The 13,472-nt window shown below is 39.1% G+C and overlaps 1 protein-coding gene across 1 annotated transcript; it reads right to left on the bottom strand.

Annotated features, from left to right (window-relative positions):
* Positions 1–636: 636 nt before the first annotated feature.
* Positions 637–13,162, bottom strand: LOC108995793 (putative receptor-like protein kinase At4g00960). The gene is made up of 7 exons (XM_018971422.2): positions 12,379–13,162; positions 2,388–2,516; positions 2,051–2,184; positions 1,764–1,974; positions 1,440–1,671; positions 1,210–1,345; positions 637–1,106 (listed from the first exon to the last, which is right to left on the bottom strand). The coding sequence occupies exons 1-7, from the start codon at positions 13,154–13,156 to the stop codon at positions 777–779; spliced, it is 1,950 nt and encodes a 649-aa protein (XP_018826967.1). The 5' UTR covers positions 13,157–13,162; the 3' UTR covers positions 637–776.
* Positions 13,163–13,472: the final 310 nt, after the last annotated feature.

The following is a 13,472-nucleotide window of genomic DNA, read 5'->3' on the forward strand; positions in this document are numbered from 1 at the left end:
TATTTCATGTCTCAATTGGTATGTTTTGGGCTGTATCAGCCTGTGTCGGGTCTATTTTAGGTACCGCCGGTACCGATTTCAAAACTAACCCTAGACTGGAATAATGAGGATAACTTATGCTAAACGGGAATAAGTTTACTGTATACATGTTACCAAAGGGGTGTTATTCTGGATAGGAATAAGACCTTACTCCAAGTTGGGGGCATACGCAGTCGAGGATGGGATAATAGAGACCTACAACCAAACACTTTGAGACGTCGATGTTGCCGGCGATAAACAGGACTTACGGCGGTTGATGACGACGGGAGACTCACATGTGTGCACAGAAAATGCCAGCGTGCTCGATTCTGGTGCCCAGTACCAGAGATGACACTTGAGGTCTTTGGAAACAACTTGAAATAGCTTTCGGCCGCCAACGACGAAGAGGACAACGACCACTAACCACCACAGACAATGACGATGATACCACAGCTCCGTCGCACAACCACCTCTAGCTTACTACACTTTTCTCTGATACCAAGTAGTCGAACATATAGAGAGAGAGAGAGAGAGAGAGAGAGAGAGAGAGAGAGAGAGAGAGAGAGAATAAATTTGTATATTCATTGACATTCAACTTCCTATACATACTACATACAAATGACCATTGTACACTCATAAATTATACTAATTACAACCATGTCCTCTAACAAGAGTCACAAAGTTTCATTGGAATAATAAAGTACCATAAACAACACCAATATATAGGACAATCGAAGCTAGGGTAATCACAACAAACACTAGCGAGGATATTGCTCAGTAATTGAAACATCATTTACCGAGGCTTGGACATTGTTGTTACGAGATTGGTATGACCGCCGAGACAACATGTGATCTGGTCCAGTGCTACTTGTGTACATAAGAAATGGAGGTCTCTTGGGTACTGCTAGAGTAATGGATTCACTACTGAGCATGAGAACGACCGAAGTAGTTGTCGGTCTATCATTTACATTTTCTTGAACACATAATAGTCCAATGTGGATGCATCTCAGTATTTGAGTTGTTGAATTTGCCATCAATGTGGGATGTACAAGATTTAAAGGTGTTCCTTGCCTCCAGTTTTTCCAAGCCTACAAATATTAAGATAATTTAAGTGGCAGACACATGACTTTCATAGGGTATATTCATTTAATATATATATATATACACATATGCATGGATAATTATACTTACATAGCTTAGAAGGCCTTCAGGAAAAGAACTATTTTTATGCCCACTCACTATCTCCAAAATTAGCACGCCAAAACTAAAGACATCGGACTTTGTTGAAAAGGTTCCACATTGTGCATACTCTGGAGGCATGTATCCACTGCAAGTCATGGACATGATGAATATATAGTATTAGTTTCATTTGAAAAATAACAGCTCAACTCATATTTTTATAGTAGATTTCATATACTTACTAAGTCCCAATAATTCTCATTGTATTGCCTTCAGTTCGATCTAACAACCTTGCAGTGCCAAAATCTGAAATTTTAGGATTCATATATGCATCTAACAAGATGTTGCTAGCTTTGAGATCGCGATGAATAATACGATGTCGGGAATCTTCATGAAGATAAAGAAGCCCTCGAGCAATACCCTCTATAATTGTGTGCCGTTTTTCCCAATTCAGTTGGACTTGTTTGATTGGGTCTTCATGTTCATGCATCCATAAAATAGAGGCTTCATTTGAAATCAAACTATGTATAGAATCTAAAGTTTGAGCAAAAGTAGTGTAACCATACCAAATAAGAAGTGATCGAGGCTTGCATTAGGCACAAACTCATAGATAAGAAGCCTTTCATTTCCTTCCAAACAAAATCCCATGATGCTCAACAGATTTCGATGTTGAAGCCTTGCTAGCAATAGAACCTCATTCTCAAACTCTATATTTCCTTGTAAAGAACCCATAGATAGCCTTTTCACAGCTATTTCTAGTCCATTTTGAAGCTTACCCTGATATGGAAATATGTCAACTAATTGATGACAAACATGGTATGCTTTTCAACTAATTGATCATGATATCACTCACCTTGTAAACAACACCGAATCCACCTTCTCCAAGCTTATTTACCTCGGAAAAGTTGTCTGTAGCAACTCTGATTGTGCCAAAGTCATATCTAATAAATGATTCATGAACATTACTAATTTCTTGCTTGGCTTCACCTAATAATTAGCGACACATTAGTAACTTCCAAATCTTATATATGTTCAATGCCCAAAACAGGCTAGCTAGTGCAATTGTTATTATATATCATGTGTATATTGACGTACGAGAGACTGATCTACATAACTATTACGTACTACTAGATCATAAATTTGTGAACAAATCATGCAAAAGACTCGTATGTTAATTATTCAAAACTTACTGTTCACTTTCTGTCTTGACCTGATCCTTACTCGTAAATAGAAAACGATGTTGGAAACGATTAGCAAAGCAAAACCAATAGTCAATACAATTATGACTATCGTAGTTCGAGATGGTTTACTTTCCTTTCCTGCAAACACCAAAAATTTGTTTTAACTAAAAAATATGAGTTGGATATTGAAATCTATTAAGAAAATCCAAAATCAAAAGAGAATTTTACATCGTCCAACCACAATCTGCTGGTACATCAACTTTTCATTGTAATTAAAATACACTCAATTACATACAATCAAAACTTATAAAATTTAAAAAAAAAAAATCTTGATGGTGCATGGTTGCAAGTCACCGAACTCGGGCGGCTGGTGGCGGGATTCCAACCACCTTGTTCATGATCTTGATAAAAAATGCACCCATTTATAATTTTAACAATGATAAATAATAATATTGAGAAGAAGTTGTCATAATGAGAACTTTTGGAATCTTACGTACTTTGTGCACATAAAATAGAAGCAAAAAAAAAAAACCAGTGAGTATGGTCCGATTCTAAATCGAGGATCCCAAAATGATAAATTATAATATTGAGAAGAAGTTGTCATAACGAGAACTTTTGGAATCTTACATTTGTGCGCATAAAATAGAAGCAAAAAAAAAAAGTGGGGGGGGGGGGTGAGTTCGGTTGGGTTCTATTTTTGCTTAAGATGGATGAGTTGCTTAACCTCATCGAGGATGAGTTCACCCTTGAGGCCTGGTTCTATTTCGTTATTTCTTGTTTAAAGGTTATCTCGTGCTTCCTTAGGGAGATCCAGGATACCTTAAATAAGGATTATATGCCACAGTGGCCAATTGAGCTTGAGGGAGCTCTCATGCTAGAAAACCAGATGAACTACGTGACTGACTATATAATACAAGCATGGGAGTTTATGGTTGAAGCCCAAAGAGGTCGCTCAAAGTCTGGAGATACAACAATTAGGACCTATGCCCCATTGGGAAATAGCTTCTTTTGATGTATGTAGCCTAGGATTCTTGTGAACTTGGTACTTCAAGGGTTATGGTTTAAACCCCTCTTTTGCATTGGGAGACCTTGAACTAGTACTTTTGGGATTTCTTAGTTATAATACATTGGTACCATGCATAAATTGCTCTAATCTTTACTTATAATAAAAAAATTTCTGCTTATTGCATACTGCTAGAAACATGTTAAGTACATTGCATATTATCTGTCATGAACGGGGGGTATGTAGCCTTAAGTTACATATCACAACACTTCAGTCTCTGTCAAATCCCAAACGGGATCTGGGAGTGTCACACTCTCCCAGTTGCATATATAATTTTTTGTATTATATTATATATAATATATATTATTATATTATATGCTAAATTGCTAATTAATATAATATGAAACTTTATACTTATTATTCATGCCTATTAATTTTATAACATGAAATTAATATAACATGAGATTTTAATTTTAATTTTAATTTTAAACATGAACATTAATATTAAGTTATTAATATAAAGTTACTTTTGATATATATCAAGGATAAATACATTTTTGACATAATAAATTATAATATATATTATTTTTTATAAATATATTTTTACATGCTTGATCATATATTCTCATATAAAAGTCTAGAATTTATGTAGACTATAGTTAAATTCAATACTGTGTTAATTATTATAAAATAATATACATATACTATAATATAAAATAGACTAATAGTTAGTATATGTAAAATCATATTATCACTAACATACATAATCAAGTATAAAAATAAGTTAGACACTAGTATAATAACATGAAATTGACACTATAGTATAAATTTCGAATAGAAATAAATTAGACACTACTTATTAGTATAGCTTTTAAAAAGTTATTTACTATTTGGTAACTATATGTTTAAATCACTTTCTAACATATCACATTCGTTTGGAAACAAATTTGAAAAGTACTTTCTGAGGTGGAAATGAAGATGATTTGATTTTTTTAAAATTTTGATCATATACTTAAAAGTTTGAAAGTTGTAATTATCTTAAAGTTGTATGAATAGTTACGTCCATTGACAGTTCTTTTTTTTTTAAAAAAAAATTGAACTATATTCTAGATTATTCAAGAAAATACATTTGAGGAAAAACATTAAAATGATACTTTTCATGCACCGAGCTAGGTCATTGCCATTCTATTAGTTGAGCGTAGTGGAATACCTACTAAAGGTTACAAGGGTCTATAAGGGGATTTTATTCAAGAAACCAATAATTTTTTTAGTGTTATCTTGGGATATTGATGTTGTTATTGAGAATTTGTGGTATTCTTAGTTAATTGTGATGGAGTAGTTCATTAATGTTCTTGTAGAGGAATATACATTTTGGATTGAATCTATGAGTTTTATTTGTTATTGAGACTTTGGAGTTTATACTTGTATCATTGAATTGTGATTTTAAGTGACACGAATTAACTCTCTGGCTCTTTTGGGTAGATGGCGTTACATTTTGGGTCTTGTCGAGCATTATCGAAGATTTGTATAACGGTTCTTCAAACTGTTAGGACCACTCACAATATTGACTAAGAAGAACGCCATGTTTGTGTGGTTAGATCAATGTGAGGCTAGTTTTATAGAATTGAAAAGAGGACTAATTACCGCACTATCACTAGTATTGCCGAAACAACACAATTTTTTTGTGTATAGTGATGCATCCAAGTTTGGTGCTGGATATGTACTCGTGCAAGATGGAAGAGTGGTAACCTATGCCTCAAGGCAGTTGAACAACCATGAGTAGAATTACCCTACTTGTGACCTCAAACTAGCTATAGGCTTTTTGCCTTGAATATATGGGGCCATTACTTGTACGGCGAGAGCTACGAGGTTTAATCAAATCACAAGAGTTTAAAGTATTTTTTCAATTGAAAATGTCTAAATATGATATAGAGACGGTGGATGAAAGCCATTAGTATCTACCAGTGTGAGATTAAGTATCACCCGGGGACAACTTTGTGGTGGTGGCTAATGCACTAACCCTTAAGCTGTAGGTTGAGTTAGATTCTCTGCCAGTAGATATGTCCTCGTTGCTAAGTAGTATGCAGGACTTATCAATAAATGTGCCTCATAGTATATACATCTATGTGGGAACCCATGAAGTATAGCTAGCTATGGAGTTGCGAAAAGAGGGTCCAAATCTTGTTAGGATAATGAAGCGGGTTGATGATATATAAGATGATGCACATCATTGGATAACTAAAGAAGATAATTGAATGTATGATTTTTGGACAATGGTTTCACTTAATGTATAGCTCAGATAACAGACCATGAGAGAAGCTTAGAAACCCACAAGGACTTTATAGCCTATTGATCATTGTAGATTGGAAATGGGATGAAATTGCCATGGATTATGTGTAATCGAGTTACTCAAAACTGCCAGTGGCAATAACTCCATTTGGCTTTATCATTGATAGACTGAGAAAGAATGCCCATTTTGTATTAAAGAAAAGTAAGGTTACAGAGAGTGACTGATAGGCCACGACATTCGGGGAGGGGCCTAAAACCAAATCCCAAGTATATGGGAGGAGGTTAGACGTGCGAAGGCTAACGGAAGTAAGGACGTAGTGCATGGAGTGGCATGCATGCGTGCATTGACTAGGTTGTAGCTGTTGAAGTCAGTTTCTATTTTCTGTTGATGTTATCTTTCTGTTGTTGCATTTCTATTTCCGTTAGTACGTGGAGTCAATTTCCATTATTTCATTTGTTAGGCGTCAGCTACTAGTAGTGGCTCTAGGTGGTTCCTCTGTTTTCGGCAACTATGTTTCTTAGTTTGTATTTTCAGTTTTATGAACATGGACTGCTATTTAAGCAGCCGTGGGTTATCAATGAAAGATATAAAGAAATTATTCCAGCAAATAATTGTGGTACATCCTCACCCGAAGAGGACATATACTTGAGTGTTGTCATTTACAATTATAAAGGACCTATCATTGGCATCACAGCTAGGTTACTTATGGGAACTAACAAGGAGCGTATCGAGCACTTGGAGTCTGGACTTGGTACAGTTTAGGAAGGACTACAGCGATGGAGGAAGCTCTCACTCGACTTTCAAATGTTTTGCTCACTAATCTGGAATCCTCAAATCATGGCAATCACCACCGAGACAACCAAGATGGAGGTAGACCGATTGTTTCATCAAAATCAGCCAAGCTAGAATTTCCACGCTTCTCTGGAGAAGACCAGACAGAGTGGTTCAACCGGGTGGAACAATTTTTTGAATACCAGGGCACTACAGAAAACCAAAAGGTTTCCATGGCTACTTATTACCTAGAAGGGGAAGCCAACCAGTGGTGGCAGTGGCTTCGAAGAACGTTACAGGAAGAAGGACAAGCGATTTCATGGGAACAATTCGAAGAGGAATTATGGGCTCGCTTTGGACCATCAGAATGCGAAGACTTTGATGAAGCACTCTCAAGGATCAAGCAGCTAGGAACGTTGAGAGATGATCAACGTGAATTGAATTTGAAAAGCTTGGCAACAGGGTGTGTGGATGGACGCAGAAGGCGTTGGTGGGAACGTTCATGGGTGGCTTAAAGGCTGAAATTTCTGATGGGATTTGGATGTTCAAACCGCAATCCCTCAAGGAGGCTATTAATCTAGCACGAATGAGAGATGAGCAGCTCACACGACAGCGGCAGTTCATGCGACCACCACCTACAAGAGCTCCACTAGCTCTTCCACAACCCAATCGGGTAGCTCCTGTTACCTCAGCAACTCCAGTCAGGTGTTTATCATGGGAGGAGATGCAGAAGAGAAGAGTGCAAGGCCTCTGTTTTAACTGCAATGAACGATTTACAGCTGGGCATAAATGTTAAAAGCCTCAGCTATTTACTCTTGGAGGGCTACGCAGGTGTTAGTAATGTGATTTGTGAGGACATCACTGATCAACATACGGTGGAATTTGACCAAGGGGGAGACATGGGAGAAGTGCAAGAACCAGAACTGGAACCTGAAATCACGCTCCATGCATTGACGGGATGGACCGCCTCGAGAACAATGAGTATAACTACGACTATGGGCTCCTGCAAAGTAATGGTGCTGATCGACAATGGATCCACTCACAACTTCATCAGCGATCGCTTGGCAAGCTCGCTGCGTTTACTAGTAGTGCCAATGGAACCGTTCATCGTTCGAGTTGCTAATGGCGAACGGCTAAAATGTCAAGGACGATTTGATGAGGTATTGGTGAATTTACAAGGCACTGAGTTTTACCTCACCCTTTTCTCTCTGCCCTTATCAGGTCTTGATCTAGTGCTGGGCATTCAATGGTTGGAAATGTTGGGTTCCGTGGTATGTAACTGGAAGAAATTAACCATGGACTTCAACTGGAATAAGCAAGCCTGCAGATTGCAAGGATTGGGCGAACAAGCTGTTCAGGAGGCTACATTAAAAGAAATCTCAAAAGAATGTCGAAGGGGCCATACGTTGTTTGCAGTATGCATTCCGTCAACCACGAAGAATAACTTACAGGGTGAATTTTATGAAGTTAAGCGTCAAGACCTGCAACGGGTTATACAGGAATACGAGGATGTGTTCCAAGACCCCTCGTGTGTACCACCTATGCGCGAGGTAGATCACTGCATTACACTAAAAGAGGGCACCGAACCGATTAACGGGCGGCCCTACAAATATGCCCATTTTCAGAAAGAAGAAATCGAAAGGCAGGTCCAAGAGATGCTGGATTACAGGCATATTCGTGCTAGCACCAGTCCATTTTCTTCACTGGTACTACTCGTAAAGAAAAAGGATGGAAGTTGGCAATTTTGCACGGACTACCGCGCACTCAATAACGCCACTATCAAGGATCGATTCCCCATCCCAACAGTGGACGACATGCTGGATGAATTATATGGCGCCTCATATTTTACAAAGTTGGATCTCCGAGCCGGCTATCACCAAGTAAGAGTAAATCCTCCTGATATTGCTAAGACTGCTTTTTCATACTTATAATGGCCATTACGAATACCTCGTAATGTCTTTTGGCTTTTGTAATGCACCCTCGACATTTCAGGCCATCATGAATTCCATATTTTGACCTCACCTTCGAAAGTTCATTTTGGTTTTCTTTGACAATATTCTCATATATAGTTCGACGTGGGATAAGCATGTGGTGCATGTGGCACAAACTTTGGAGATTTTGAGGTAGCATAAATTTTTTGCCAAGATAAGCAAATGTGCCTTTGGCCAACAAGAATTGGAATACCTGGGGCATATCATTACGCCTCAAGGAGTGAAGGTTGATGACAAAAAAATTGCAGCCATGCTCGCATGGCTTTGACCTACTAATATTTCTGAATTGTGTGGTTTTTTAGGCTTGATAGGATACTACAGAAAGTTCGTTCAAAATTATGGCATCATCGCTCGACCTCTCACCAATCAACTCAATAAAGGGAAGTTCGGATGGCATGAAGAAGCCGAAATAGCCTTTTCGGCTCTTAAGCAAGCAATGACCACTACCCCCACTTTGGCTATGCCTAATTTCAATGATTTTTTCACCATTGAAACCGACGCATCAGGCGAGGGGATTGGCGCGATCTTAACTCAACAAGGCAAGCCCATTGCCTTTATGAGCCGAGCACTGGGAGTTACAAAAAAATCATGGTCAACCTACGCCAAAGAAATGCTTTCCATTATAGAAGCCATTTGCCTATGGCGACCTTATTTACTGGGAAGGAAATTTTTTATCCAAACTGACCAACGCAGCTTGAAGTATTTCCTGGATCAACGTGTGGAAACTCCGGAGCAGCAAAAATGGGTAGCCAAATTAGGCAACGACTATGAAATTATTTACCGTCCAGGTCGTGAGAACTCAGCTGCAGATGCTCTGTCACGCAAGCCAAACAGTCCAGTAATTCACCATCTACACGTAGCAGTTGTAACCTTTAGTAGCTGTAACCTAATGGGATGAGATTAAAGATGCTTACGAAGGTGATCCCTATATTCAATCTATTGATCGGACGGCCAAGGCTCAAACCGAAGGACCCTATTCGCAACGTCAAGGACTTTGGTTCTTTAAGGGAAGGGTAGTCATTCCATCGTGCGAGTCATTACGCGCTAAGCTGTTGCATGAGGCACACAATACCAAGATTGGAGGGCACTCAGGCTTCTTACGCACATGCAAACAGCTAGCCCAACAATTTTATTGGCCGAAAATGCACCAGATCGTCCAAGAGTATGTCAAGCACTGTGAGGTATGCCAGAAAATGAAGTCTGAGACACTTCCCCCTGCTGGGCTCCTGCAACCTTTGCCCATTCCATGTCAAGTCTGGGATGATATTTCTCTCAACTTCGTTGACTGTTTACCGACTTCCCACGGCAAGGATACAATCTTAGTAGTCGTTGATAGGTTAAGTAAATTTGCACATTTCTTAACTCTCACTCATCCATTTACTGCTAAGAGCGTGGCTAAAAAATTTGTCGAAGGAGTTAGTAAGTTGCATGGCTTCCCTAAATCGATTATTAGCAATCGGGATCCCATCTTTATTAGTCGATTTTGGCAGGAATTTTTTCATATGTCTGGTACTCAGTTAAAACTCAGCTCCGCCTATCATCCACAAACCGACGGATAGACAGAAGTGGTGAATCGATGTGTCGAACAATATTTGTGCTGCTTCATTCATCAATGGCCATGCAAGTGGACCACCTACATTCCATGGGCTGAACCATGGTATAATACGACATATCATGCGTCTACTGGAATGACTCCATTCCAAGCCTTATATGGTCGTTTGTCTCCTCTGTTTCTCAATTACCATAGTGGTGACTCTTCGGTGCATGAGGTAGACCAGAGTCTCATGTCCAGAGATGAGCTGTTGCGTCAACTAAAAGCAAATTTGGAGACTTCCATTAATAGCATGAAACAATCAGCAGATCAAAAGAGAAGGGAGGTGATTTTTGAAATCGGTGATATGGTGTTTCTCAAGTTGCATCCCTACCGCCAGCAATCGATTTTCAAACGTGCCCACCAGAAAACTTGCTAGTCGCTTTGACGGATCATACCCAGTCGTGCAAAAAATAGGAGCGGTTGCTTACAAGCTTCAGCTGTCGGAAGGAGCCAGAGTTCATCCGGTCTTCCACGTTTCACTGCTAAAAAAATTTGTGGGAGATCTGGTGGTACCATCCACGGAACTGCCACCAGTAACTGACGAGGGCATTATTATTCTGGAACCAAAAAAAATATTGGACACTCGCTGGGTCAAACGAGGAAATAAATTTGAAGAAGAAAGCTTGGTTCAATGGAAACGCCTACCAGCAGAATAGGCCACGTGGGAGACAAAGCAGTCGTTGCTTGAGCAGTTTTCGAATATGGACCTTGAGGACAAGGATCCACTTGAGGAGGGGAGTATTGATAGGCCACGACGTTCGGGGAGGGGCCTAAAACCAAATCCCAAGTATATGGGAGGAGGTTAGACGTGCGAAGGCTAACGGAAGTAAGGACGTAGTGCATGGAGTGGCATGCATGCGTGCATGGACTGGGTCGTAGCCGTTGAAGTCAGTTTCTATTTTCTGTTGATGTTATCTTTCTATTGTTGCATTTCTATTTCCGTTAGTACGTGGAGTCAATTTCCATTATTTCATTTGTTAGGCGTCAGCTACTAGTAGTGGTTTTAGGTGGTTCCTCTATTTTCGGCAACTCTGTTTTTCAGTTTGTATTTTCAGTTTTATGAACATAGATTGCTATTTAAGCAGTCGTGAGTTATCAATGAAAGATATAAAAAAATTATTCCAGTAAATAATTGTGGTACATCCTTTCCCGAAGAGGACATATACTTGAGTGTTGTCGTTTACAATTATAAGGGACCTACCAGTGACAAAGGCATTCGTATAGGATAGAGACATGAGGCCATGGGAACAGAGCTGGAGTTCGTATTGCATATCATCCCAAACAGATGGTCTATCTGAAAGCGCTATACAAAGTCTAGAAGATATGCTATGTATTGAAGTTTAGAGGAAGGGTGGTAGGAGGGTAGTAATTACTTGATGACTTTACCTTTCAAGAGTTACAAGAAAGGTAAAGTCATCAAGGAGCGCCTGGCAACAGTGTAAAGCCTAGAAAAAAACCTACACAGATAATCTTAAAAGGGAGTTAGTTTTTGACATGGGCGATTGGGTGTATTTAGAGTGTTCGCAATGAAAGGAATTTACTGTTTCAGCAAAAAAGGTAAACCAATCTGGAAATAGCAAAAAAGTTGGGACCGGTTGCTTACGGTGATACAGCTAGCTGAATACTCTAGTATTCATTATGTGTTCTATAAATCTTCATTAAAGAAGAGCTTTGAGGATGGTCAATAAAAAATATCAATCTCGCAGCAATTCAAGTACAACCTAACCAGTCCTACAAGGAGGTTCTAGTGGAAATCTTGGACCAAAAGGAATAGGTAGTTAGAACAAAAACAATCCCAGTAGTGAAACTGTTGTGGCATAACTACAACTTGAAAGAAACAACTTGGAAAATAGGGGTTAAGATGAGATATAAATATCCTCAATTGTTCTAGATTTGAGTTGGTAGTTGTGATCAGCCTAACTTGAGGAGAAGATGCAGGATTATTCTAAGAGGTAGGATCTGGAAAGAGTTGTAACAATCCGAAATAAATTCATTTATTGAATTTCTTTGGACCTTAGAAACATTTTGAAATCTCAAAAGGAGTGATCGATTGATTAGATTTTAGTCCTTTAACATAATGGGATCACAATCCACTATGGCGATGGAGTTGTCTTTTTATTTAATTAAGGCACTACAACAATAAAGTAATTTCTGTTTTCTAAAATGATCAACCAATCCCGTGGATTGAACCCCTTAGTTTTTCTGTGTATGGGAACGGTATGATAGGAGTACTAAACTTGTTAGGCGCAGTCTTTGGAAAAATAATCACAAAAAAAAAAAGAAAAAAAAAAAAAAAACAAGATACCTTAATTACTTATTTGTCAGGCATGCACGTAGTATTAGTACCATACCTTCTGTTGGCGGCAGTAGCGACGGCGGTGGTGTCTCAGCTTTCGAGTCATAGAAAGGGTAAGTCTCGTACCTTAAATCACAGCTGGGTGACATATATCTCCCTCCCAGCTTTCCGTAACAGCATGGTCGAAATACCCATTCCCTAGTCTGCTCCAGGCAGCTCTTGCAATCGAGTTCATCCAAATCAGGAGTGCACATAAGAAGTGCATATATTGTTTGGGTATCTTGGGCAGCTCTTCCCGCAGCAAATTTGCGAGTAGAATTTCCTGCTGCGGTGATGTTTTCTAGCCTCTCTAACAAGGGTACTAGAACCCGTGTGAACGCACCTACATCTGAGGCGTTTCGTGGTTTTTCGAAGGTATATTCAGGGTAGACAGCTTCCAAAACACCATATATAGATCTGTTTGAGTATCGCACCATACATTCCGGGTACCATATGATCGCCTCCTTCTGGTCGGGACATTCCTGTAGCAGCTCCTGACTCGACGCACTTACACAAGTACGGCATTCGTCTGTCCCAATGTCTCCTCTACAAAGTGCAATCGCGTTTACTTTGTTGGAATCTTCTCCGACGGATAAATTATAAAACCCGTAGCTGATATTGGTATTGGAAGACATAGACGCCAGGACGGTGTTGAGATTTGCTCTGTATGTACTGTTACTGGTGTAGTTACCCTCATCGGAGCAGAGGTGGATGGTATCTAGCGCTAACGTGGGAGCAAACAGATGAAAGATCAGAATTAGGCAGGTGAAGAAAAGTAGTCTTGAACAGCACATCTTCGTTGTTTCTCTCTGTACGGTAGTCTTTAAATTGAAATGAAATATATGCGCACTCGTGGTTAAATATCTTCTCCGTTCGTTCAATATTCATTTATGGCGCCCAAAACTCAAGGTTGTTGAATATAAAACAAGAATGGAAGACTGAAGATTGGAAAGATCATCTAACTAATTCAAGACAAGGAAAAGTACATTTTTCTTTGTATTCATTGTGTTCTTAGAACAATTGGGAACATGTTGATGTATATGTTGACTTCACAGCGCCCAATTAAGGCTCACGTTGTTGATCAGGACCGGCCTACATGATTAATATTAA

The sequence above is a fragment of the Juglans regia genome, chromosome 11 (assembly GCF_001411555.2).
Source record: "Juglans regia cultivar Chandler chromosome 11, Walnut 2.0, whole genome shotgun sequence".
Lineage (NCBI taxonomy): Eukaryota > Viridiplantae > Streptophyta > Magnoliopsida > Fagales > Juglandaceae > Juglans > Juglans regia.

Bases quoted from the DNA above. Each gene is read 5' to 3' on its own strand.
- LOC108995793 (XM_018971422.2), bottom strand. From the start codon at position 13,156: ATGTGCTGTTCAAGACTACTTTTCTTCACCTGCCTAATTCTGATCTTT. The intron at 1,346-1,439 runs GTAAGTATATGA...CATGACTTGCAG, and splicing joins ATGAGAATTATTGGGACTTA to TGGATACATGCCTCCAGAGT. The intron at 1,107-1,209 runs GTAAGTATAATT...TAATATTTGTAG, and splicing joins CTGAAGGCCTTCTAAGCTAT to GCTTGGAAAAACTGGAGGCA.